Here is a 25926-nt window from a genome sequence, read left to right on the forward strand (position 1 = left end):
CTATTATTTTATTTATTAGTTGCACGTGTCTCGGTTCTCTCTTCTGTATATTTTGCGACATCAAAATAGGTATCAGAAATTTTCTTTCCGCCATTATAACGACTTTTACCTATCCAAAGGTGCACTTCTGAGATTCAGAAAAGCAATAAAACTTAGCGACCCTGAAGATTGATCGACCTTCGTCGGTCGGTCATGATCGGTGCATCGTAAACAGACGCGGAATGCGTCGTAGGACGACAAGAAGTGGCGGAGACATCGTCGAAGGTATCCTCGAGAGGAGAAGAGAAGATCCTTCTATTTCGGGCCTCGCGTCTCTCGATGACGTCGCATGGACGGAAATATCATATGGTTAGGGAGGTGCAGTCCGCGGGATCTGCCTGTTGCGCGGTCCAGGTCTCGATCTTTCCCAGAGTCGCGCAAAAATCCTCGACTTCGTCGTGGTTTAGTCACTTCTCTCGTTGAAGGACGAAAAGAGAGAAAAAAAGAAAGAAAGACGTAGTGCCGCCATCTCAACGATCGTACAAACCTTCGGGGATCTTCTACCCTCTCGTCGTAAATTACATTTTGGAATTTATATCCCCAAACGACGTTTTGGCGAGAAAAGTGGGTCGAGTACAAATCTCCCCCACGCATTGGTCCCCACTTATCGCGGTCGATCCAGGAGTCTGTCAGTGGCGTATCGCACAAGTCCTCGGGAGAATCATCGTGCTCGTCCGGCGGACGACAAGTCGTCGGTTAACACAACGTGTCAAACGCGAGAGCGTCTTTGAAGATTGAGACAAAAGTAGGATTTCCTCCCTTTCCCAGTAAAGAAAGGAGCTTGCTGAGCAAAGATGCCTGGCGCCGGTGGTCAGCCACCGCAGAGGACCACCTTCCGACCCCCATGGGTCAAGGATGGTCCCAGTCCGTTGCCTATGCCCAGCGCGCCCTGGACCCTTAATTCCCGCCGGGATTCTAAGCCTAAGACAGACGAGGTTCCTGCTTTCTCCCAAGTCACCTTGAAGGTGAGTGGAAAAACTCTGACCTATAATCGATGATTCTCTTTATGATAATCTTGAGATACGTTGCTCCGAAATAAAAGTGTCTTTTTTTCAATTCTTGGAAGTGATAGAAAAGTTTCCTGGTGGAATATTGAATCGTTCTGGTAATTCCTTGGAGACAATTCTATATTTTTGCGATTTTGCAAAGAAACTTTTCTTGGGTTTTCGTAAGAAACCTGAGAAAAAATTGAAATATGTAAAAGTGACTAAATCTGTCTGAAAAATAATATATCTTTTATTTTATGATATATTCCGAAGAAAGACGTAGAATGATCAATTGTATGATTTATTTGAAGACTTTTGAATTTGTAACAATAACAAGATATATTTTATTATAGTTAGAAAATATTAGTATGTATATATTTTTCATCATTAATTTCTTTTAATCACTAATTGCATTGATAAAAATACGTTACATTTTATAATACAGATTAATTTATTAAATAATCTATTTTTGTATAATTTTATTTTTTTTTACTCTAATAATTATATTTTAATGTCAGTAATAAAGAATATATTATATTATGCTGCATGCTTAGTAATATTTAAATTACTAAAAGGAACTTTTAGCAAAATAAATTCCAAAATTGTTAGAAAATGCCAGAATTAATTTCGAATCTGTGCCATTTGTTTAAAGACAAGAACGAGTTTATTCAAACATAAATCGTAGCTTTTCTTCGCATTGAAATCCGCTAACACAATTCGCGCCTGTTTCCATCGAAAGCACGCATGAGTAGCCTGTACTATGTGACTTTTGCAGTCTTTTTCCATTCAGCTATTGGGTTTCAAAGTCAGCGGACTTCGCTATACTACCGTGATATTAATAGCCGATGTAGGTGTCTTGCAATGAGTTAACGTGATAAACATTTCTGGTGGCGCACAATCTGTTGTATCCAAACAGTGCACTTTAAGATAATTTATGATTTATAAAAAAAATTCATCTCTCTTTTATGGTACAATTTTTTGTATAAAAATCTATGATTATTTGAATAAATAACTTGCTAATTTGTTTTGTGAAAATAATTATAAATTACTAAAAAATTTTTTACACTAATGGATCATAGAAAAACGCAAATGCATCGACACTGCATTATGATGCAAATTAACTTAGAAGAATTCACTACTTAGATCATTGCTATGTGTGTTATATTTATTTTTCTATAACACATTACATGAGGAAATTCTCAAACGATTACTTTTGATCTTTGGCGATGGTCCATAAGAAATTACAGAGATGTACAGAACATTAGAAAGCTAATATACATATAATGAAATATAATACGAGATAATGCGAAAAAAATTTAACACACTGAAAATCGCAAAGTCATGTGGACATTTGGGTGGTTTGATTAATTGCCATATTGCTGATTATCTTGTGTTTAGATTAGCAATAGAATAGATTAAACTCGTGATATAATTTATTTTAAGTTCCTTATCTTCTTTTTATATCCCTTATTTATTGTTCCTTAATCTTTTTATCATAATTAAACTATATCCCTTTAATTAGTTTTATTTATTTTATTATTATATATTTTTTCAATTATACCATAATATCTGAATGGATTATGTTAAAATTTCATAATTGTATGTATGCCAATTTTTTAGATGCATATTTTTATAATATTTGATAATTAATCAAAATAACTAGCTCGGGTAAATAATTACGATGATGAAATAAAAAGAAGTTTGAGATAATTGCAAAGAGTTTTAAGTGGTTTATAAGCGTTTGTGAAAGTATTCAGACATGCCAAAGTATACTTATCAATTACAATTCCGTTTTCTCAACGCGAAGGAAAGTGAAATTCGTCGTATGCGTGCTCGCATATAAGCCTCTGGGTCACGATTATTTAAAGAACACGCGTTTCTATTTCAAATGACTTGCCAGCTGCGTCTTCCGCCAGTTTCTTAACGCGTTTATATTGCGATCTCACTTTAATTTGTTTAAAAATTGTTAGTACAACGTCACGGATTAGAAGCCATTTTTTTATAGAAAAACATTCCGGGAAAATAATTTTTATGGGAATAAAAATCATTTTTCGAACATTTCGAAAATTGAATGATGATTCTATGAGAGCTACTTATTTGAAAAAAAATCGTAAATTTTGCATTGATTTCAGCTAAGAATGTGACATCTTAGTACGTAAAATTCAATGTGGATTATTTAAAGCTGGCTGAACAAACTCTTCGAGACTTGCCAAGAAAAGTTTTCGGATCTCTTTTTATTTTTATCTCCCTCTTTCTCTCTCTCTATCTTGAACAATCAAGAGAAGAGAAATAGGAAGAGCTTCCTCTTCCTATTTTCTATTGTAGTTATCTTTCGAAAGATGTATGAGAATTATTCCTTCGTATTTTTTTAACCTGGCGCGCGTGATTGTACAAAAAAAATATATATACTTTACAAACGCACGAGAAATTGATTTACGTTGCAAGAGTGTGACGAAAACGTAAACCATGAATTGAAAATAAATGACAGTGCCAACAAAATTTGTTTCACTGTATATTGCGTTGAAACTCGATCAGTTGACAGTAAACTGAATTATGTTTATCTGGATTAATAAATTACATAATTAATGTGTGATTAATTATAATAAATACTTCCCAAAAAATTGGGAGCCCGTTTAATTAATTTGAATAAAATGCAAATTTGTCCATTGCATTATTATATATATTTTGCCACTGTTGCAACTTTCTTAATTTTTTATAAAAAATTAAAAATAAAATTAAAATTTTTTAATATTTAAGTTAACAAATTAATCAAAATATATTGTATTTCTAATAATTTTTTTGGAGATTAGTAAATTTTTTTAATGTCATGTTGTATACTCGTATATATGTAATTGTATGTATTTATAAATCAATTAAAGTAGATGTTCTGATTCTGTTTGCGTATTGTCGATACTTTGATCAAACAAAGTGTCCCTTTTTCTCGATTGAACAGAGTGTGCCGAAACCTGCAGAGCCAACACCACCTTCAACAGATGGACAATCACGCAAGCAGAGCAAAATCACGATAATACCGAAGCAACCTAACAGTGAGAAGATACCAAGTGGTCGACCAGTGCCGGCGAAGTTACGCGAGAATGGACGACAGGAGCCAAATTCGAGGCCGCAGCTTGAACGACAGATACGCATTGAGAGATCTCGATCACGAGGTGACAGTATACCACTCTCGAAAAGTGAGAGCACCACAGGTACGTGCGATGATCACCATTTCTTCTCGCAGACTCCATCATCCGCGACATCAAACATTTAACCCTTCCAGACTTTAAACGATCGTTGACTCAGAATTAAAATTTTTTTAGCGTTCTCTTTTAAAATAAATTAAATTTTAATGAAATTTAAAATTTAGTTTTTAATGAATGTATAAAATTAAAAGTGTCACTTTACACCATCTGTCAAACGTTTGTCTGTGCTTCTCGCGCGCGCGCGCGCGTAACATAACATTTTTACACGAATCATAAACATCCCACTTTTTATATAAATAATGAGAATTCCTTATATCAAGGCGCACCAACCTTGTCGAAGAGCTCATCGCGAGCAAACTTTCCGCCACCACCACCTCCGCGACCGCCTCCACCACCGCCTGCCAGGACGATCCTCAAGGACCTTCCTCCGCTGAACGAGGATCAAATGGAGAAGCTGGAAGCACTGAAATCCAGGCCGAGAAAACGGCCGGACTGGGCTTGCATGATGAAAGAAGTCGAGAGTGGCATAAAGCTCAAACACGTCAAGTGCAATGATCGAAGCGCACCCCTGATCGAGAGGGTGAACAAGGTCACGGCCGATCCAGCAGGTGATCGTCGAACCCTCTTCGATCCCCGTCAGGTGCCCACTGGGCCAAACCTACCTCCTCTGAAGAGTTCTTTTCTTTGAGAAGAGAAGTCATCGTAGAGAAAAATTCTTCGAATTTTTCTATCTTCCGCTTTTTTTTGTTGACACGTGCAATTAAATGAAGGCACGCTAATGACATAATGTGACCGATTAAATAACAAGTTGAGGTTTTGATTAACATGTTTCGTCGAATTCCGTTTGCAAATAGCAGTATTGTTCTGTCGTTATTCCTGTCCTTTTACCCCTTTTCAACAGTTGAACCTGTTTATCCATTGTTAAATCTTTGGACTAATTAAATTGTTAATTGATTATCGTTGAATTAATGGTTGTCTTCGTGTTTGGGTTTACTGATACATCCTATTTCCCTTTTTTTTCCCTATCGTGCGAACGGCCGGCGATGAGGATCTCTCATTCTCCGAGCATTTTCGGCAGGAAATGTTATTCAACGACGGATGATTCGTCGTGACTCTTTTAAAATATGTATGTCAATGTGAAGCATTAAGTATTATCAGTTAATGAATAAGAATCTCATAAAAAATTTTACATTAAAATTGCATTTAAAATGCAATCATCAAATTGAAAGCTGTTTAGCTCTATCGTCCTCTATATATTCTTTAGTCATAAATTAATTTTAAAACAAGACAAAAATTATCAATCATTATTTAAAATTTAAACGAAATTCTTGTTTAAAATCCAGTTAAATTTAACTGAGATATGCAATATAATTTACTTATATAATTTTGAAACATAAATTCACTCTCCTTAAATTTAATTATATTTTGATTTGGAAATAAGAGTTATATTTTTAGTATTGCAAAAAAAAACAGCACTTAGATTCGGAATACCTATATATCTATCTTATTGTTCAAACAATATGATGGAATAGAAATGTTTATTTGCATTTTGATCCTGATCAATTATTTCTCTCCGCTAGGCAAGGCTCACTTCGTATTCGAATCTGAAAAATCGAATATGCACAATCAGCTGCTGAAGCAGATCCAGCAGGGCGTGAAACTCAAAACCGTGAAAACCAACGATCGTTCAAGGCCGATGCTGGAAGGTCTTAGAAAATTCCGACGGCAATTAACTATAGAGGAGCAAATACAGAAAGCCGAGGAAACATCCGTAGACGTTGAAAGTCAGGACGAAATGGACGACATAGACGCCGTAAGGGATGATTTGCAAAGCACCAAACAGATGCTCGCGTTGGAGTTGAGAAACAAAGAAGCCTTGGAACGAGATAACAAACGATTGCAGGTAATAAATTTAACAGGCCCCAAGACTTTGGTTTGGGATTATTGGGGCAATTTTAACAGGATTAGACTTTTATACATTTAAGGCATCCTGGTTCCTTAAAAGATAACGAACACCGTTGTCACTTTTCACGAAATAATTTTATGGATAGGCGAGACTTTTGAATCTTGAAGCAGAAGTGGAACATGTGAAGCTTCAAAAGAATGCTCAGGAAAACAAGCAACAAGACGAGAAACTCGCGGAATCCTTGAGGGAGGAAGTGCAGCAAGCAAGAAAGGATGCAGAAAAGGCCGAAAAAGAATACGCTACCGCTGCCGAGGAAAGAGATAAGGCTAAAAATGAGTTAGAAGAAATGAAAAGAATGTATGCAGCGTTGGAAAAGCGCATGAAAGCTGGTATGAAAGATTATAAAATAATTAACATTGCTTTATTAAAAGTTATATATAGCAATTTTTGAAATAATTGCATTCTTAGCTGATAAGCTGAGCTTTCTCTAATCGACTCTAATTTTAATCGCTATATGTATATATGCAAAATATATTATATTTATTCTCTACGCTTTTATGCTAATATGCTTTTAATGCTTTTAGCTCATACTAAAACTGCGCTTCTTTGTTTTGATTTTTTTTTTGCTTTGCCTATGAAGAAGGACTTGCATCAATTGAAGCTGAACCGATAATAGAGCTAGTAGAGGATTGGGAAGACGTAGGCTGGTACAATGTTACAGGAATGGCACTGGCTGGTTGTCCAAGCGCAAAGGACGTAGCTAAAATCGCAACGCAAAAGAGCATAGATAAACAGGATGTTCACAGCACGAGCGAGGAAGAAGAGGAAAGTACAGAAGAAGAAGATGAAGACGAGAATCCAAAAATTGCGGCAGAGAAACGTGCGCAGAGAGAAATCAAGCTACTTATTTCAAAAATTAAGAGTTTCAAGTGAGTTCTTTAAGATGATAACATTTTGAAGTGTATATCAATAATGCGTATAAATGAAATAAGATCGATCGAATATAAATAATAAAAAATAAATAAATAATAAAACTTATATATATATATATATATATATATATAATAAAATATATAAAAGTTTATTATGTATAAACATAAAAATAAAAAATATAATAATAAAAATTCTGAATATAGGGACAAAGCTATAAATGCCAGAAAAGAAAGGCACGCGCTGAAGGAGCAAATCAAACAGCAACAGAAATTATTAAAGGAAGAAAAGAAAAAATATAAACAATTGCAGAAGCAAGTGGATAAAATGGCAAAGCTGATGGGGGAAACTGACGAGGAAGAAGAGGAAGAGGAAGAAGAAGAAGAGGATGAAAATGAGGAAGAGACGGAATCTGAAGAAGAGTCGGAATCTGAAGAATCTGAAGAAGAGGAATCTGATCCTGACGACGAAGAGGCACCTCTTGACAAGCGTAAAAACATTCTGGAAGTATGTCGTGGTGAAAATCATTGCAGTCAAGTGCAAAGTTTGAATTGCATTCTTAAACGTTTGCCTTTTCAGAAACATGTCAAGAAACACGAGGGACGACTGGCGGCTTTGAAAAAGGGAAACTATCTGCTTAAGGCGCAAGTAGACAGAATTAAGGATAATCTAGTGAAGCAGCGAGAGGATAGTCTCAGTCTGCAAGAGGATCTTGATTCCGTCTTAGCAGAACTAGGTTAAACTAGAGTGGAGAATAATTTCCAAAAATGCAGAGATTGTATGCACAATTTATATAAATATCACGTATTGAAATATAGATAATTGTACGAAAGAGAAAAGATAATTACACACATGCACACATACACATATTCGAATTGAATAATTTCCACAAGAAACATCGATATATCCACCATAGAGATGTTTACTGATTTTGTCGCAAAAAACACTATCCTATTGCATAAAATTTTTATTACAGCAGCCTTCAATTCCGTGAAATTAAATGTAATAAAAGCCTATATTAATTAATGCTAAATAAACGTGATTTTTCCAGCTCATAATAATTTCGCCCACAATAATTTTTTCATGATAAATTACTCTTCACACATCGTATAAACACATTACCACATATTACACATAATTATATATTACATGCATAATCGTAATATCATGTTTTTATTATTTATTAGCATTAAATGAAAAATATGGGCTGAAAACTTTAGCTAACAAAGACTGATAATTTAGAAGGCTACGTAAATGTTCATGGAATAGGAATAAGTATCGCACTTTCAAAGATATATATATTAACATTAACTGAAACTGTTAATATCTTTTGATATTAATTAAAACTTTTAAATTGTTAATTTCTTTAACAATTGTATTGTAATGGAGAGAACGAATATTTTTACATATAAGCGCGTACAACACTACGTGGTAATTATTTTTATTTTGCGACTTGTAATGGACATCTCTGTGCAAATTACCGCGAAATATCGAATATTCATTATTCGAGATCGTGGAATAATCAATTGCGAAATATTTATTTTCTTGCGATATCTAAGATAAAAATGCTTCATTTTTTACATAAATATATTTAATATAAAATTATAAATTAATTACGCATTGATAAAGAAACATAGTTTAATAATACAATATATAGAGAAAGAAAAAATTGTTATTTTTAAAGTGCCAGGATATCGTGAATTACGCGATATATATATATATATAATATATATTTTTAAGACACATTTCTCTGCATACTGCATCTTTATTATTATAATATTATTATTCGGAGTTAGAAGATGTCTTTTTTATTTCAGGACAAATTTTATCCACATTGGATGAGTCCGAATAGATTTTCAAATATATAATCGCCCGTGTTGGTCATCAATTTTAACTATAATTGTTACTTCTTATTGCTTTTTCTTCCTTGCCTTGTATTCCTCTATGCAAACTTTAATTATATCTATTTAAAAATTTTGTCTTTTATTACAGAATTCTCAATCTTAAGTAGTTGTATATGTATATACAATAAAAAAATCAATTCTATTTTTTTTCTTTTCAAATACTTTTTTAACATTTTCTAACAAATATTTATTATCTAACAAGGATATATGTACTCTCACATGAAATATGTTAATCATTTTTATCCGAAAAAAATCACGATCGAATTTATCACAGATAAATCAGGAAAAGCCAGGAATTTGTTGCTAAAAAGCAAACAATTTATTTCTAAAAATCAGTTATATTATAAATTAATAAGTTTCAGATTTGCACCATTACTTATTGTAAATATTTTGATATTAAACTGCTGTTTGATATTTTTTATTTGATAGCTATGAAAAACTATGGAGAAATTTCAACATGATACATAGATGAATAAGACAACATAGCTGCTAGCAATTAATAAAAAGTATCGTGTATTTTAAAATACTAATAGTATAAACTAGCATGCTAAACAAGATATTTCAATTTTATTAGCACATTAGCATGCTAGTAATTAGTAAAAAACTATTGTGTAAACCACGCTTTACATATATGATTGTAAAAAGGAACAGGAATTATAGAAATTAAACGATGAGGAGAAAATTAACTGTTTTTTACAAATCAAAATTATATTTAAGAATCAGATTGCTATTGCTTTCATGGATTACATGTATTATACAACGTGTTACAGCGTGGCAATTTCGTTTTTAAATTACGCTAAAACTTAAAGCGTGTAAAAAAAAAAGAACACGACTTTTTCGTTCGCAATATATCTTTGATCAAAATAATTACGAATAATGCTTACTATCACTATTTATGAAATATTATAATACAAACATAGTGAAAGAAGAATGAACAATTTTATGTATGATCATATTTATATCGGCATCTAGTTCGCTTATCATTTTATCTTTATATAACATTACATAAGATATTTGTAAAAGATAAACGGAGAAAAGTGAAGAAAAAAGATAGATGAAATGTGCATTTTTATAAAAAGCAAATATATGTATGTACGTATGTATGTATGTATGTATGTATGTATGTATGTATGTATGTACATCAATTTGCGTAGAACATCTGATCTTGCCTACACGAGATGCAGCTTAGATAAAAAATTAAAATTCGGAACATACATGTTTTCGACACGTAGAGATGATCTATCTAATGTTACGAAACGATACAGTCACTGTGCATATGTATGTATTTGGCGCGCGTCTATAAATAAATGTGTCTGTGTGATTACAGTTAGTTTTTTGTTTTTGCGATGATTTTCTTGTATATTTTCGGAGACTTATACCAGACAAATAATTATTTCGGTGCATCTTCGATTTCCACAACTGCTATTTGAAAAATACTGTTTTTAGTGAACATGATAGTTCTATATCCTATTCATTTCCAAGTTTTTTTGAGGTTTTAATAAACAAAACTTATCTTTGTAATTTAATTCTAGTCAAGTCGAGGAAACAAAGTTGAAAAAAAATATATGATTAGAACAATGATGCTTTTTACTTTAATTATTTTTACTTTATTTTAATTAATTTGTAAGATTTATATAATTGATTAAGATTGAATTAATGTGAAATAATTAACAAAAATAAATTATATCAAATATGTTTGAAAATTATACGCTTGTATTAACAATTATAAATAAACATTTGCAATAGAAATGAAAAAAAATTGTAAAAAAATCTAAATTACGAAATAATTATTTTCGCATTTGTGTTTGATCTCATTTAAATAAAAATGTTTCCGAATAATAATTCTATGTTAATCAAATCTGTTGTATCATAAAGACGCATGATGTAATGACGCTTACTTATTTTCTTGTGCAAAATAATCGCGTAATAATTTTTATCACTCTAATTCCATGAATGATATCTCTACGCGACGATAACCAGATTGCACTAAACAATAGATTTCTTGTAAGCGCCGCGTTTTTTCACGTGTCTATGAATTCGCTTTTAATCTTTTTTTCTTCCACCAGCTTAACGTCCGTCACATGCAAGTTGTGTTCGCTTTTAGCAGCAAATTTGATGATAGCTTGTGTCGATACTTGGGTGGTGTGTCGGAGGTCCAGGCGTTTAAGTGCCTTACATCTTGCCAAATGTTCGAGAGTCGTTTCGGTAAGTAATTTGCAGTTCGCCAGATTTAACGATGTCAAGTTTGGTAACGATGTCAATTGCGCTACGCCAGAATCAGTAAGTCTACCAATTGAAGAAAGATCCAGGATTTCTAGATCCAACAGATGCTGAACTATGTATTTTACTCCTCGATCTGTGAGAACGCAGCCAGCTAAAGACAGATTTTTGAGATGCTTCAGCCGCGACGTCTTATCGATAAGACCGGGCCTTGAGTCTGTCGGTGAGTCTAGAACTTCTTGCAGTACAGCATCATTTAAAGAAGTAACGTAACTCAAGTTAAGTGTTTCTAAAGGCGGACAGCTACAGCTTTTCAGAGCGCGTACATCGGCCCAAGTGCAGCCTTGAAGAGATAACATTCGTAACTGCGGTAGTCTACTCAACAGCCAAGTTAATTGTATTTTATTAACGTTAGTCCAGTCAAGCGAAAGACTTTCAGGTTGTCGTCGAATAATAGCGGTCAAGTGTACGGATCTCAGATTATAGTGCGACATATCAATCTTCTTCCATAGACTGGGATCTATACCATATCTTGCCCAGGTACGACAGACCAAGGCACAATTAAGTAGATCCTTCATGCCGAGGAATCGAAATATCGCAAGTATCGCCGTTTTATTGTATACCGAATTCTGTTGGTTCGATTCACCATCCGTTTCCTGAATAGATGGTGGTGGTGCCGGCGCTGGCCTGACCACTACGTGCGCCTTCACCAAAGATCTACTGCTGGAAGCGATCAACTGCATAGCCAGTTGAATGCGCTGCTGAGTCATTCTCTGCTCACCTTCAGCTGGCTCCTCAGGCGAATCGTTCCACGTCTGAAAGAAACAAATCAACAAAAACATAAAATTTATATAATACAAGTACATGTTATCTTTATTTTTATTATATAAAAATGCGTTATTATAATATATTAAATATATATATTATATTAAAAATATAAGACATTTTTAAAAAATTGAAGATCTGCCTATATATTTTCATAAAATGAATTTACCTCGCTGGGATCAGGCCTCGACCGTTTACTCGGTGTCATAGCCCGTTCGGAATCAGTGGTGGGTACTGAGGAAGCTGCGCTGGATACTGATAATTTTCGTGCGCGACCCTTTGGTCGCGGCCGATAATCTAAGTTTCGACCTCGCTCGCAACACTGGGGACACTCCCAACTGTTTGGCAAATCATCATTCACCGTTATTTCCTCTGACTCTAAACCTATACATTCTGGGTGTACAATGTCGAAGCACATCGAGCACTCCATTAAATTAGATGGTGCCGTGGGGACAGGTTTACCTATAATTATATTTCAAATGTTTAATCTGTAAACATATTATTTGTTATCAAAATATATTTAATTTATTGCAAATCGTGCATATACCCATTAATGGCGCCGGTGGTTGTTTCCAGCCGTCCAATTGACAAACTTTACAAGCTGATGTAACGGGTAGCATAGGCCTTAGGCACTGACGCATTAAACATGTTTGTTTGGCACGACCACTACCACCGAATTTCACCATATCTTGGCAATAAACACATTCACGACAATCCTGTCTAGTGCACGCTTCACATTTCTTGCACCTGGTACGTCTTCTTCGAGGAAATGCTCTCTCGGATTTCTCCGAATGGTGCCTTTGCATTTTTACGAAACCTTTTCTAGTTACTCTCATTCGTTCCTGTAAAAGAATAAATAATGAGATTAAAGAAATATTCGATATGCGTTTATTTAGATTATGTATAATAAATGATAAGTAGATACCCTGTCTGCAATAGTCAAGGGTGGCGGTGGCGGTAATACAGGGTTGCCTGTCACGGCTGATTCTGGATTATCGCTCCTATGCTGTTCTACCAAACATCGGACATCATGAATAAGAGCGACCGGATCTCGTATCAATTCGGGGACGTTCTTCTTCGTTGATGGTAATGAATGTAGATACATAACTATCGCTTTCAAACCATGTAACTCAAACGGCGTAACGTGTATATGCTGGTGCTGTTGTGGAACTGAATGCTGCCGCTGTGATTCAGATATTTCCAAATGAGTTCTACCCAAAAGCACATGCACATATCTTTCGAGGACATACCTGTAAAAATATATAAATGTTTGTAATAACACATTCTATTTAATTATATATATATATATATATATATATATATATATATATATAATTTATTCTTACCATAACATTTCTGTAAAGAATGGATATCGAAATTTCTGTGGCACTTTTGTATGCTCTTCCACTTGCGCTACTTTCAATTGTTTCTCTATGCCAAAACTGTGAAGAAAATTTCCACCGAAAACTAAAGAATCCTGAGGAGTATATACTGCGTGAATCCAACCAGTTGGTATAAATAACGTCATACCAGCTGTTAAACTTATCCTGCCACATCTGTCTACCATATCACCAAAAAATACATCAGACTGTTTACCACTCAACACCCATTCCTGATAAAGAGTCAAGTTTTTCTCAGTTGGTGGGATTAGCCAAAATATTTTGCCACCACGCAGAATGTGATACCATACACTCGTACCACCAAAATCAACATGAAAGTCAGTGTAACAACCTTTTACTGACATTAAACAGTACTTTTGCACTTTTGGATACATCATGTCTTCTAAAAGATTTGTAGATTCCACTTGAGCTTCCTTCAAATGCCTCGGCCACACTACATCTACCCAATCAACTTGTCGCACTAATGCGGGTGACTGTACATAATTCTCTAACTTGGTGTGACTAAACTCTAAGGAAATCACATTCAGTAGACGCTCTTTGTTAGAATCCTCGTAATACTTCTGCCATTCCTTCATCGTCATATCTTCATTCTTTTGAGTATTAACATCCATAACATCAAGTATTCTCTTAGAACCTGTCGTAAATGTAAAACATTATTAATTTGCCATATATAATGTAACGTATATATTTTTTATACTTGAAACTTACCGACACAGGTCCTGACATCATTGACAGAGAAGTTGGAGCTGGGTACTCGTAATCCCAGCCCTGACTTCTCCTTAAACAACAGCGGTATCTGCAGACCATTCTTCTGCAGAAACCCGAGATTCAGCTCCGGTCCAGTCATCTCACGGAAAAGACCACTGAAATTGTTCAGGTCATATCTCTCGCACTCGATCTTCTCGTCGAGCTGGAAGGTTCTGCGTCCCTCGATTTCCTCGTCGCCCAAGGTCCAGTCATCGGTGTACAGTTTCCTCGTTCTTTCCCGCTGTAAGTAAAATCCATGTAAATCATGAGGAAAAACACGTCAAAATGCCGATTTGTCCTCGAAATTGTCACCGACGTCGCTCGACGCCGGATTCGCGCGTGCTCTTTGTTTACCAATTGGCGCCTCTTCGGCAGCGGAGCGGACTCATCGGCCATTGCGGACACGCTGTCAGAAACGTATCACCGGAATATCATCGGACACTCGGTGGAGGGTCGACACGACGAGTACAAACAATCACGCGGCAATTTTTTAATCGATTGTACTCACGTCTATTATTTACATGTCAAGCTTAACGTAATAATATCACGTACATACGTTCTCGGCCTGTATTCACTCTCCCAACGAAACGCGACCACGCCATCTTACTGCCGGCCAATGCTGCCAACCTGTCAAATTGCACGCTTGTGATGCCTAGACTGTCGCAGCGAACTTCGCGCTCTTTATCGCGAAGTGCTCGCGCACTTATAGTACATTTCCTGTCGACCTGGCTGAGAAAATGTTTCATAAAAGACGTGAAAGAGAATTTTTCCAAAGTGCTCTTACTTTACTCATCAATCTGCGATGAGTGTCACATTTGCATTCCATCAAAAGGGATTGAAAGGTATAATACGTATATATGCGTCTCTTGAATCTCGAAATCTCGACGATTGTTAACGCTCGTAATTTTATGTATAATTATATGTTTAATTTTATTTGTTTTCAGCATCTACAGAGAATTGTGCGGTGAAAAGTTTTAACGCGAATCCTTTGACGCAATATTATAAGATAATTCGAAGTTGTAAAATTGTGAACCGCCGACGAGACATTTTTAATCGCATTTGTCGTAATTATGCCATGTGTGAATAAAATCGCGGGATGCGCGCATGCGCAGTCGCCATGTTTTATTTCCCATCGCGCCGCGACCGAATGCAGTCGAAGTGTAGCACCTCCGCGATTTTCCTTGTAAAAGGGGATATCGTGTTGAAAAAACACATCGGGAATGTCGAACAAAGTGTCGGGCGAGTGTCGCGTCGTGTTAATTAATGCGGGCGAACGCAATTAGCGAACATTAGTCATAATTTTCGTGCTCGAGCAACCGCGAGTGCTTTTTCGGGTTTTTTGGTGAGACGGCTCGAAGGGAAAATAGCGCCAATTCCGGGTAGTGAGTAAATATATTATAAGAATTAACTCTTGAATATTTAGAATTCAAAGAATATTCTTTCTTTCTCAAGTAGCAAGGTATTATTTTTTTATGTATGTGTATTATATCATATCTATATAGTACTTCGTTGATAATTATGATATTGATATATATTAATTACATAGCTCAAAACATTTTTCTTCGATTAAACGAAACTTTTGCTAGATGACATTTAACCCAGCACTGATGTGGCGATTTTTGGGACATTTTATATATAATATAAATTGTCTTGTCTGTCAAATTCTTCGAATTTTCGCGCTTTATTTTCGCTATTCCTTACTGCGCATACGCGTGTAGAATCCTGTGTTCAACACAACACCGATTCGGCTCATGCTCCAAAATTTAGAAATGGCGACAACCATGGAGATCGACGACGACGAGTGTGATTTGCCAACCTCTAGCAGTGGAAAAGGCGAGAAGAAGCGTTTTGAAGTGAAGAAGGTGAGTGGAGATACGTCAATAAATTATACGAAATGGAGATTATGTTCATGCTCGTCTCACGACACAAAGAAAATTCCTAACCTTATTTACGCTTTGTCACTCTTTGTTCTTGTACACATGTGTATTTATTACTTTTCACGCAATTAAATATGATTATTTTTATTTCAGTGGAATGCAGTGGCATTATGGGCTTGGGGTAAGAGTCATCGTCAATCATTACTCAATTATTAGTATTGTACAATCCCCAATGTACAACGACAGTTTTCTAATATGTTAATTTACAGATATTGTCGTGGATAATTGTGCTATATGTCGTAATCACATCATGGACCTCTGCATCGAATGTCAAGCAAATCAGGCATCTGCCACAAGTGAGGAGTGCACAGTAGCTTGGGGTGTCTGCAATGTAAGTTTGATACTTCAACGTTGATGCTAGAATTACATTATACATTAATACTACAATAAATGATATAAGAATATATTGATCTATAATGAATACTATATGAATCTATTGAATTATTGTATAATATAGAGTTGTATATTTAATAATTGTATTTTTCAGCACGCCTTTCATTTCCATTGCATCTCACGTTGGTTGAAAACACGACAAGTCTGTCCACTAGATAACCGTGAATGGGAATTTCAGAAGTAAGTAATTTTTATATGTGTTATAAAATTCAAATTTTATATATCAGTTATATTGTATTGTGTAAGGTATTTTATTCACAAATACTTAAATTATTATAAATATTTATTATAAACTTAATTTAAATAATAGATTTAATAGAATATAAATAAATATGTGCATACATATAAAGTTTATATATTGATTAATTTTTACATTAATTTAAAAATATATAATTATTTATTTAGGATAATTAAAATAATTAGAATTAGTGGATAATTTTGCTGTTTTGCATTACAGATATGGTCATTAACCAAATACAATCAACTGAGCAAAGTCAGCTTTTTCAGCAAGTCACGTTGAATATAATTTTTAATTGTATACTAGAAAATTATTTTTTTATATGAAGTATATAATAAAACAAAGATTTGAAAGAAACAACAAAAGAACATATGCACACGAAACTTTGTCATTTTTTTTTTATTAAACAATTTAATCGATAGCAGATAAATAATTAATTTCACAGGTTATTGTATTTAATTCTCATTAATATATATTGTGTAATTTATAGATTATAATAATAAATGAAGACTCTAAAATGTTTCTGTTGACTTATTTACAGCATTTTTAACTTTTTAAAAAGTGAAAATTGTATATTAATAATTATATATTAATGTAATGTCTTGTTAAATTTCAAAATAATTGAAAAACAAATTTTTTTAATGCGATTTTTATTTAATACTTTTGTTTTTTTGACACTTTTTACTTAATAAAGTAAAAAATGAAGATATATCTTATTTATATCTTATATATATATATATTGAAAATATAAAATATATAAATTTATTAAAAATATATAAAAATATATAAAGTAATATATAAAAAAATAATATATATTAGACATTAAGAGCCGTTTTGACTTTTGGCACTATTTGTATTTTTTTATGATAAGAATTTTTTAAACTATAACCTTGATTAATCCGATTATCCGATCTTTCAGAGATTTCATCTAGCAAAAGTTTCGTCTCGTTCTATCGTAAGGACAGCACGAAGTGAATGCGAATGGAGTGTGAGGTGATAGCTTTATATTCTCCCTCTTTTCACCTCTCGTATCCTCCTTCCATTACACGTTCATCTTCGTGTAATAATTTCAATTCTAAAATAAATCGATTTGAAAAGAATTTTTGTTAAATTTTTACATAAATTAAGGAAGTATCTTACATATTAAATTGATCTTGATTCGTTTAATAATTCGCTTCTCAATAATGTGCTTTTTATTTGAATGAAAATGAAATGAATTGTTTTATTTAAATAAAATATATGCAATGCCGCTTATATGTTAATAGTGGTATGTTTTACAGAATATTATTAATGATATTTATTTTAATATAATTTGATTGTACGTGTTTATTACGCTCGATTCTGCAAATCTATTCGCCGATGCGAATACGTAGCTCCTTAACGAGATATAACGGGCATCGTCGCTCGTGACGTCATATCGTGAGGTCGATCGATCGTACGGAGATCATCTCTCGAATCCCTTTTCCAGTTCTAGGGCATTCAGCAGGAGGCTGGTATACGGAAGGCAATACTTATCAGGCGGGTCGTCCCGACGAGCCGGCTTCTAATCTGGGCATACAGCGAAAATTACATCTTCTTGCACAGGAGAGCCGGTCGACATCTGCCTAGAGAGAGCAACGGTAAGCTTCTTTCATCTCAATTCTTACTTTCTGTCGTCTGGCTCTAGATTTTAGAGTCTTATTTGGGGATTCGAGCGCTGGATAAGAACAAAAAGAGAAAAAGAGCGAGTAGTTTGCGCACCTGTTCTAGCAAAGCTTATGAATAGTCAGGCGTAGGAAGAAGCTCGAGGGCGAGATCATGCTCTTGTACTCGAAGATAGTATACAAGGAATCCGTAGGTGGTCGGTCAGTTGAGCGGATCACTAGACGGATTTTATATTAGTTTATGTCAGAGTTCAAAGTAATTTTTTTAGCGTTTATAAAGACAAATGAGAGATGCATTTCTTTGCGAGCAAGTTAGATGAATGAAGTAATATTTTCAGAAGCACTCTTTCGCACTCAATCGCCCTTTAGAATTGATTTAATTATAGCGAATTGATTATAATTCTTTAGATATTAAAATGGATGACGATACAGAAATATATATAGATAAAAGAAAAATAAAATAGTTACATTTTATATATATGAAAAATATGTAACATTATTAATACATTTAATCTTTATAAAAGAAATTTTAATCGATAAGTATCAATTCTCATTGTTACACATTCTTTTTATTTCTTTTTTATCTAAGATATATGTGCACGTATTATTATAAAATAAAAAAAATTATTAAATTGTAAAAAAAGTCTTAATCACATTTTTATCAGCTGTATTATATGATATAAAGAAAAATAGTTGATCAGATTTAGAATGTTTAAAAATAGCACAGTTATATAAATTAAATTTTTTTAATCCGTAATAAAAGTTACTTTTTATATTACAGTAACATTAAAAGTTATTCAAATATTCTCTGCTTTTGAATATGTATATTCAGGATAGTCAATTATTACTTTTAAATTAAAAATCTCATTCTTCAGAATAAAAATAACTATATATTGCACATGCTACTAATTATTAGAAATAATTATTAGAGAAAAAATATACGTACATATGTATTACAAAATATGTATAATATATTTTAAAAATATATATTTTATATAAATGTTACAAATATACACATGCACACATATTTATTGCAACTAAATATTTATATTATTTTATATAAATTTTATAAATATACACACATGCACACATATTTATTGCAACTAAATATTTATATTTTTGGTAAGAAGAAATTGACCAAAAACTACACTATAAAATTGACCAAAAAATGTGTTATTAGAAAGACATTCAAGTGTGCGTGCGCATAATAAAGAATATATAAAAATATATAGAGAAAATAGAAGATCAAGTATAACGTAAAGTTGTGACAAATTCGTAATAAATAAATCCGAGTGATTTCTGAACGATTCTTGCCGCTTCACACTTTTTTAGTTGTTACGCTCAAAATTTATAAATGTAAAAACACTTCGTCTAAGCGCAGTTAGAGCATGTCAAGAGTAATGCCGCAGCGAGATCGTCGATTTTTTCGGCGTCGTGGATTTTGCTTGTCACAAGCTCGTAGCGGCAGGTGCGTACACTCGCTCGTAATATTTACCTGGGAGCGCGAGAGATGGGAAATAAATACGATTTTCGTCCTCGACGACAGCAAACGAGGGGCGATAGGGACAAGGAGAATAGGAAGGGAGGATGAGAGAGAGAGAGAGAGAAGGATAGAGAGGAGGAAAGGTTGATAGGAAGAGAGTAGGTCGTCGGTGCGGAGGCGCGCGAGGGTCTCATTTCCGGCGGAAACAGAGGTTCTCTCACCCCCGATAAAAGTCGCCCCGCCGACCTGTTCTCCCTCGTCCTCTCTTGTTTCAGTCCGACGTCGGTGGCGGCAAAAGCCAATCGAATTAAATACATTCCCGCGGAGAATCGTCCAATCCGAAGACGGTGCCTCCGCGGTTTTTGTCCCGCTCTGTTCGTCCGCCTCGATACCGCATAACCATCCCTTTTTACTTCCCCTTAAATCTTAGTGTAAATCTACTTTCTAAAGGTAAATTTACTCTGCAAAGCTGGTTAAGGCTGTTAAGCTGTCGTTACTACGCTACACCTGAAACTCGATTAGCTGAAATCCTTCGAATTTCATCCTTACTTATAACGCACTACTGATACTTTTATCTTTGAAATAATCCTGATGTTTACAAACGATCTTAACATATAATATTTATGACAGAAAATAGCAGAGTGAAACATTCTATTATGACTAAAGTCTGACGCAAAATTGTGATTATTGTCAAAATTTGCGATAGTAAAGTATTTTGATATTAAAAATCTATATGTTCGTATATTAAATATTTACTATACTATATATGTTATTTTGTCTCGCCTAAATATATTATATATTTTATGTATATACATATATGTATGTATGTATATAAATAATATACATGTATGTATTTTTTTGAGAGAAATATGAAAGATTCCCAAATAATTTTTATCTCTTTTTAGTGTGGTTTAACATAATATTTCCTTTAAAAATTTTGAACAAAATTTTAAACACTTGTTTCACGATTTTTCTTTTTATCTTCGCAATTTGATAAATTTTTTCGAATCGAGATTAATGAAATGAAATGAAATAAATAATATTTTTTTGTAATGTTTACGACTCGACTTTTTATTTACAAATAAAACCGATAGTCTTTCCAGTTATCTATTTTATTCGGGTAGCCGATTATCGTTCCGCATGCGAGAAGAGGGCTAGGAATTTTTCAGCGTTATGTATTGTATTATTTAAAAAAACAGTGTTCTTGTGTGTGGTAAAGAAAGAGAAAGAGAAAGAGAAAAAGAGTGAGAGAGTAGTACGCGCAGAAAGCCATCCATTATCCATAGTCCCGATAAATCCCACCGAGGTGTTCGAGCTCCTTGTGTTTGGCGGATATATCAAGGTTTCCTTCACTTCGTCGCGCCGCGCTAGGACGCGATCGCCGTCGACCTTTTCTACTTGTTTCCCCCGCATCGCAGACTTTCGAATCAGCCGAGATTTTGTCGATGTGATTCAGGGGCGGATGAGTGCACCGATAAATCGAGAGATTTTTCTCTCGACCGTTGACGATTGTCGCTGCTTGAACAAACTAATGCAACCTATATTAGGCGTCGTGATTAAAAAATAAAAAAATAAAAAGGTAGCTCGATAGAGATCGATAAGCATGTTGTTCATATCGAAATTTTGAGAAAAGAGACGATATAGTTTGCCATATCAGAATAATATATACTTATAACTTTTCATTTTACTTTGATTGATGAAATCCAAATTATTTTTTATTCTTACAATTATAAATTACTACTTCTCCAAAATTGACAAGTGCGTACCGCTGTTTTTGGTAGACGACAACGAGTCAGCTAATGATTTAAGAGTAAACTTCACAACTTTTGCAAATACTATATATATTTTTTCCGTTAGAAGGGCTCGAAGGAGGCAAGGCGGCTCCTCGCAGATTAATTTTTGCAACTATAGTAGCAAGTCTGATTTGATTTAAATCTGTCCGAGCGCGTACCTAAATTGGCTCCTGCGGGAGACAGCGCCGTTGCCTTATCCTCGCGACTTCTGCCGAGATTCCGCGTTTTTTTCCAGCATCGAGAGATTTTTCACACCGATGTTACGTAATGGTGGTGGTGACTGACGAGGACGCAGGTAGTTGTAGCAACGATAAATCCTCGTTAGATCCGCGAGAAAAACAAAGGCGAAGGTGGACGCCGACCCTCTCGACGAACTGAGCGATATTCTTTCCCTTTCTCCGACTTTCTTACCGCGCGAAAAGGGTTGTCCGTCTTCTTGTGGCGAATTTGTGCGGTTCCGGTTTTGTTATCTTCAGATTTTTCACTTTTATGTCCTGAAACATTAAATTATATCGTATCATTAATGGAGAAAAATAATGATTGTAAAAAAAGTGACTTTACTATAAAAGCGTTATATCATAAATAATTGTTATAAACGCACGTTTATAAAAATTATTTGTTCTTTTTTAATCGTGATGTTTGAACAATTAGGCTAATTGCAACATTTTATATATACATATATATATATATATAATAATTGAGCAGTGAATCAAATATGCTGTAAAACTCAATAATAAATGATAAACAAGGCGTATTAATTGTGGACCTATTTATTATTGATTTGATATCATATATGATATTAATTTTTATAATTCTACTTAATTGATTTTATATTTCTTTCATACATATATGTAAAAATTATATACACTATAGCAATTAGTTGATAAGTGATAAATTTTAATTATTACACACTATTATTTAAACTTTTTTCAATAATTTGAGTAATTTATTCTATTTAAAAAGGATTGAGAAGAAATATAATGTTTTGCATATTTCTTATTTTTCAAATTGAATACTTAAAAACGTCGCTAGTGGTATTTGAAATAGGAACGATATATTTAATTCGACTCAAACTAGCCAAGAAAATTTTTTATTTTATTTCCAAAATGTTTCGATCATCTGTTTTTGGCCCTTTTCAAGTGAAAAACTAGAATGGTACAATTAATTAAAATTAAAATTAATAAACATTTTTGATGTTAAACGCAAAAATTAAAATTTTTTTTTTAAATTCAAATTTTAATTAATTGTACCATTCTAGTTTTTCACTTGAAAAGGACCAAAAACAGATGGTCGAAACGTTGTAAAAATAAAATAAAAAATTTTCTTGGCTAATTTGGGTCGAATTAAATATATCGTTCTTATTTCTTATTTTTGTTATGGCCTTGTTATTACTTCCATTAAAGCGATAGGATTTAAGAAAACTTCGTGTATTGTCGTTTTATTTATAGAGACACAGTCGCGAAAAATGCTAATCATTTCTACAGCAAAAGATGTGATTATTTATTGAAATTATTGAAATTAGTAAAGTCATAATTAATTTTACTAATTTTTTACTTGTTAATCGCATAGCATAAATCAAGTGTTTATATATTAGTAATTAATTAAAACGTATAATTTGCAAGATTTATTCGACTGATTTCTATCGCGCGAACAATCAGTCAAGCATGATGATTATATTTTCGGTTATTGCATTTTGCGAATATATATTCTTAATTTTAATTTGTATATTTATTCGTTCATGATGTAATAGTAATCGCACTAAAGCGCAATTGTATACTATTTGTAAGCAACAGGTGTAGCATGATTGTGGTGAGAGGCGCACTGTTATTTTCGAATTCTCTCTGCCGTTCGTTGCATTAGTTATGAATATCATAATTGCCACAGCTTCATGCAGTAAAACTCTTTTTTCGCATTATTCTTGATCTGTGATACAATAAAATGCATATTATGTACAATTAGAAAGTGGAGTGAAAAGTACGACACAATTATCGTATTGTAGTGAAAAGTACGGCACAATTATCGTATCGTAGTGAAAAGTACGGCACAATTATCGTATCAGTAATAGCGCGTAATAATTAACGATGTTTTTGCATATGAGTATATTTAACATAAGTATTATGGAGAAGTAACAAGTAGCCGAAAGAATGCGAGAGAAACTAGGGATGGGAAATAACAGAGTGATCAGACAATGAGTTAATTAATTTATTATATAATATATATAATACATTTAATTTAAACTATTTATTGTAATTCTTTGAATATTAAATACTCGTTTCTCTCGATAGTCGGCATCTTCAGGTACTTGTTATAATGAATAGGCTATTATTCTTGATAATATGCCGCTTTACATTTCATTGCATATATGCTATAGCAATATAATGTGCATATAAAATATTTTATTTGGAAATATATTTAAAAATATATATTTTTAAAATAGAATCTTAATATATATATTATATATGTATAATCAATATATATTATACATGTATAATCAAATATATATCTTTAAGATTTATAATTTAAGCAGAGATTTATTTAAGAATTAGATTTCTATTTATAAACATTTTATGTGACCTCAATAATTGTTATATCAGAATCTTTTATTCAATATTACATCTATATTTATGCTAATATATGAAGAAGTAAAGTTTGTTCGGGGGACAAATCTTTTTAACATAGACTATAAAGTTCCGCGCGCCCAACAATTTTTTGAAATAATAATTAATTTGAACACTTCTATAATTTAGATGTTATATTTGTATGTTACAGACAACGCGTAAAATTTGGGAGTGCCATTAAAAATATCGCGCGTATGAGTGCGGGAGTGCCGTTAAAAGTATCGCGCGTATGAGTGCGGGAGTGCCGTTAAAAGTATCGCGCGTATGAGTGCGGGAGTGTCGTTAAAAGTATCGTGCGTGTTAATCAACGATCCTGACAACCTGAGAGGAGGAGAAGGCCTAGGAGAGGCATCGGGCACCGGCAGAGCAACCCTAAGGTGAATATCGTATATTATTTGTATATTAATTATTACAAATCACATATTAAATTCAGTTAATTTATTCGAATAATTTAAATAAGAGAAATTTAAAGATATATACATTTTTAAGACATATTATATAAATATTTATACAACATAAATCCGATATAAAAGTTTCTACTTAAGAAAATTAAAAATTTTTTAAATTTATAAAATTATTTTATTATATATTTATATATAGTTCATTGTTGTTATGCACCAAATATAAAGTTCGGCGCATTCAATAATAATTTTTTGAAATAGTAATTAATTTGAACGCTGCTATAACTTTGATTTTATATTTGTATGTTACAGATAACGTATAACTTGAACATCAACTACTGAATATCAACCGCTGTTGTGCATCGGTGAGTGAGATAAACTTTTATTTAATTTTGAGGTAACGAATTTATAGATCGTAATTGTGGATTTTAGATTGTAAATTGTAGATAGATTCGTTACCTTTAAATGGATGGACTCGAATGAATTAGATCAAACTTACTTAGATTGGATTTTTAATAGATGCCTTTCATATATATGACAGCATATTACACATACAAGTGTAAATTAAGGTATAAAATATAAAGTATAAAAAAATTTCAATTCAGATTTTACTTATTTATTTTATTTAAAGAACGCGCTTATGATTTAATTAATTAATTATTTAATTTTATTAATTGTCTATAGTAACAATTGTGTTTGTATAAATAACTTATTCTTTTAACAACCGTTAATTATCCTAATTTTTTGTAGTCTGTCCATTTATGTAGTGCGACATATGAAAATGCTTTACTTTGATTGATGTAAATTCAAGTTATCGACCAATTAAATAATGTATGTAATATGAATGTTTTTAATGAATTTTAATTTATTATAAATTTTATTATAAGTATAATAATAATATATATGTAATTAGAAAAAATATCAATGAAATTATTTTTATCAATGACTTGGCTTTATATCAGTTAAAACAAAATTAAATTCAACGATGTAAAACAAACGATCGTGATTTCTTACGATCGTATCCGAGCGTAAAATTACGCTCATCCACTGGCGACGATAATTAGCCTGAAGGAATTTCTCTCATTCATTGAGCTTTCTGATAGAGATCAAAGCTGCATCTCTGCTAAATGTAGCCATAATAATTATGGCCAATAAAGATAGATCCACCCTAAAAAATAGTTGATTTAATCATGTAAATAACGCTATTAAATAAAATACGGATAAATAACGTAAACGCGATGTATACGATCTCAGATTTAATAT

At 33.0% G+C, this 25926-nt stretch overlaps 4 protein-coding genes and 1 long non-coding RNA gene across 7 annotated transcripts in view; 3 read left to right on the plus strand and 2 right to left on the minus strand.

Moving 5' to 3' along the window:
* Window positions 1–359: 359 nt before the first annotated feature.
* LOC114932720 (uncharacterized) lies at window positions 360–8955 on the plus strand. 2 transcript variants are annotated; one of them, XM_029305051.2, is made up of 8 exons: window positions 360–1004; window positions 3979–4231; window positions 4546–4833; window positions 5806–6128; window positions 6277–6520; window positions 6772–7060; window positions 7268–7568; window positions 7641–8955. In XM_029305051.2, the coding sequence occupies exons 1-8, from the start codon at window positions 834–836 to the stop codon at window positions 7800–7802; spliced, it is 2031 nt and encodes a 676-aa protein (XP_029160884.1). In that variant the 5' UTR covers window positions 360–833; the 3' UTR covers window positions 7803–8955. The 2 variants fall into 2 exon arrangements, with proteins under 2 accessions (XP_029160884.1, XP_029160885.1); XM_029305052.2 differs by having other exon boundaries at window positions 361–1004; window positions 6853–7060.
* A 697-nt stretch (window positions 8956–9652) lies between these two features.
* Window positions 9653–14785, minus strand: LOC114932725 (jmjC domain-containing histone demethylation protein 1). The gene is made up of 7 exons (XM_029305069.2): window positions 14512–14785; window positions 14119–14398; window positions 13357–14044; window positions 12936–13260; window positions 12558–12852; window positions 12180–12472; window positions 9653–12000 (listed from the first exon to the last, which is right to left on the minus strand). The coding sequence occupies exons 1-7, from the start codon at window positions 14551–14553 to the stop codon at window positions 10987–10989; spliced, it is 2937 nt and encodes a 978-aa protein (XP_029160902.2). The 5' UTR covers window positions 14554–14785; the 3' UTR covers window positions 9653–10986.
* An 18-nt stretch (window positions 14786–14803) lies between these two features.
* Scgdelta (sarcoglycan delta) overlaps window positions 14804–25926 on the plus strand; it is a 299973-nt gene continuing 288850 nt past the window's right edge. The window contains 5 exon segments of the mRNA XM_085482904.1: window positions 14804–14999; window positions 15102–15539; window positions 18194–18344; window positions 24414–24639; window positions 24976–25028. The gene's annotated coding sequence lies outside the window, so the exon portion shown is untranslated.
* On the plus strand, window positions 15885–17247 carry Roc1a (Regulator of cullins 1a). The gene is made up of 5 exons (XM_029305071.2): window positions 15885–16019; window positions 16188–16215; window positions 16304–16425; window positions 16582–16667; window positions 16945–17247. Exons 1-5 carry the CDS (start codon window positions 15909–15911, stop codon window positions 16955–16957), a joined length of 360 nt encoding a protein of 119 aa, XP_029160904.1. The 5' UTR covers window positions 15885–15908; the 3' UTR covers window positions 16958–17247.
* Window positions 20920–25926, minus strand: part of LOC114932729 (uncharacterized) — a 42855-nt gene continuing 37848 nt past the window's right edge. For both annotated transcript variants that reach the window (XR_014924696.1, XR_003819945.2), the window contains exons 2-3: window positions 21803–22138; window positions 20920–21379 (exon numbers count right to left, since the gene is read on the minus strand). This is a non-coding gene — a long non-coding RNA (uncharacterized LOC114932729). The remainder of the gene's footprint in view (window positions 21380–21802; window positions 22139–25926) is intronic.

The sequence above is a fragment of the Nylanderia fulva genome, unplaced genomic scaffold (genome assembly GCF_048542155.1).
Source record: "Nylanderia fulva isolate GAGA-0341 unplaced genomic scaffold, ASM4854215v1 Scaffold22, whole genome shotgun sequence".
Classification (NCBI taxonomy): domain Eukaryota; kingdom Metazoa; phylum Arthropoda; class Insecta; order Hymenoptera; family Formicidae; genus Nylanderia; species Nylanderia fulva.

What these genes read in the sequence shown, in the direction of transcription:
- Roc1a (XM_029305071.2), top strand. Translation starts at nt 15,909, where the DNA reads ATGCTCCAAAATTTAGAAATGGCGACAACCATGGAGATCGACGACGAC. An exon ending in AGCGTTTTGAAGTGAAGAAG is followed by an intron (nt 16,020 to 16,187) that starts GTGAGTGGAGAT and finishes TTTTTATTTCAG; the next exon opens with TGGAATGCAGTGGCATTATG. An exon ending in TAGCTTGGGGTGTCTGCAAT is followed by an intron (nt 16,426 to 16,581) that starts GTAAGTTTGATA and finishes TGTATTTTTCAG; the next exon opens with CACGCCTTTCATTTCCATTG.
- LOC114932720 (XM_029305051.2), top strand. Translation starts at nt 834, where the DNA reads ATGCCTGGCGCCGGTGGTCAGCCACCGCAGAGGACCACCTTCCGACCC. An exon ending in GGTCACGGCCGATCCAGCAG is followed by an intron (nt 4,834 to 5,805) that starts GTGATCGTCGAA and finishes TCTCTCCGCTAG; the next exon opens with GCAAGGCTCACTTCGTATTC. An exon ending in TCAAAAATTAAGAGTTTCAA is followed by an intron (nt 7,061 to 7,267) that starts GTGAGTTCTTTA and finishes TTCTGAATATAG; the next exon opens with GGACAAAGCTATAAATGCCA.
- LOC114932725 (XM_029305069.2), bottom strand. Translation starts at nt 14,553, where the DNA reads ATGGCCGATGAGTCCGCTCCGCTGCCGAAGAGGCGCCAATTG. An exon ending in CCTTGACTATTGCAGACAGG is followed by an intron (nt 12,853 to 12,935) that starts GTATCTACTTAT and finishes ATTCTTTTACAG; the next exon opens with GAACGAATGAGAGTAACTAG. An exon ending in CGAGGCCTGATCCCAGCGAG is followed by an intron (nt 12,001 to 12,179) that starts GTAAATTCATTT and finishes TGTTTCTTTCAG; the next exon opens with ACGTGGAACGATTCGCCTGA.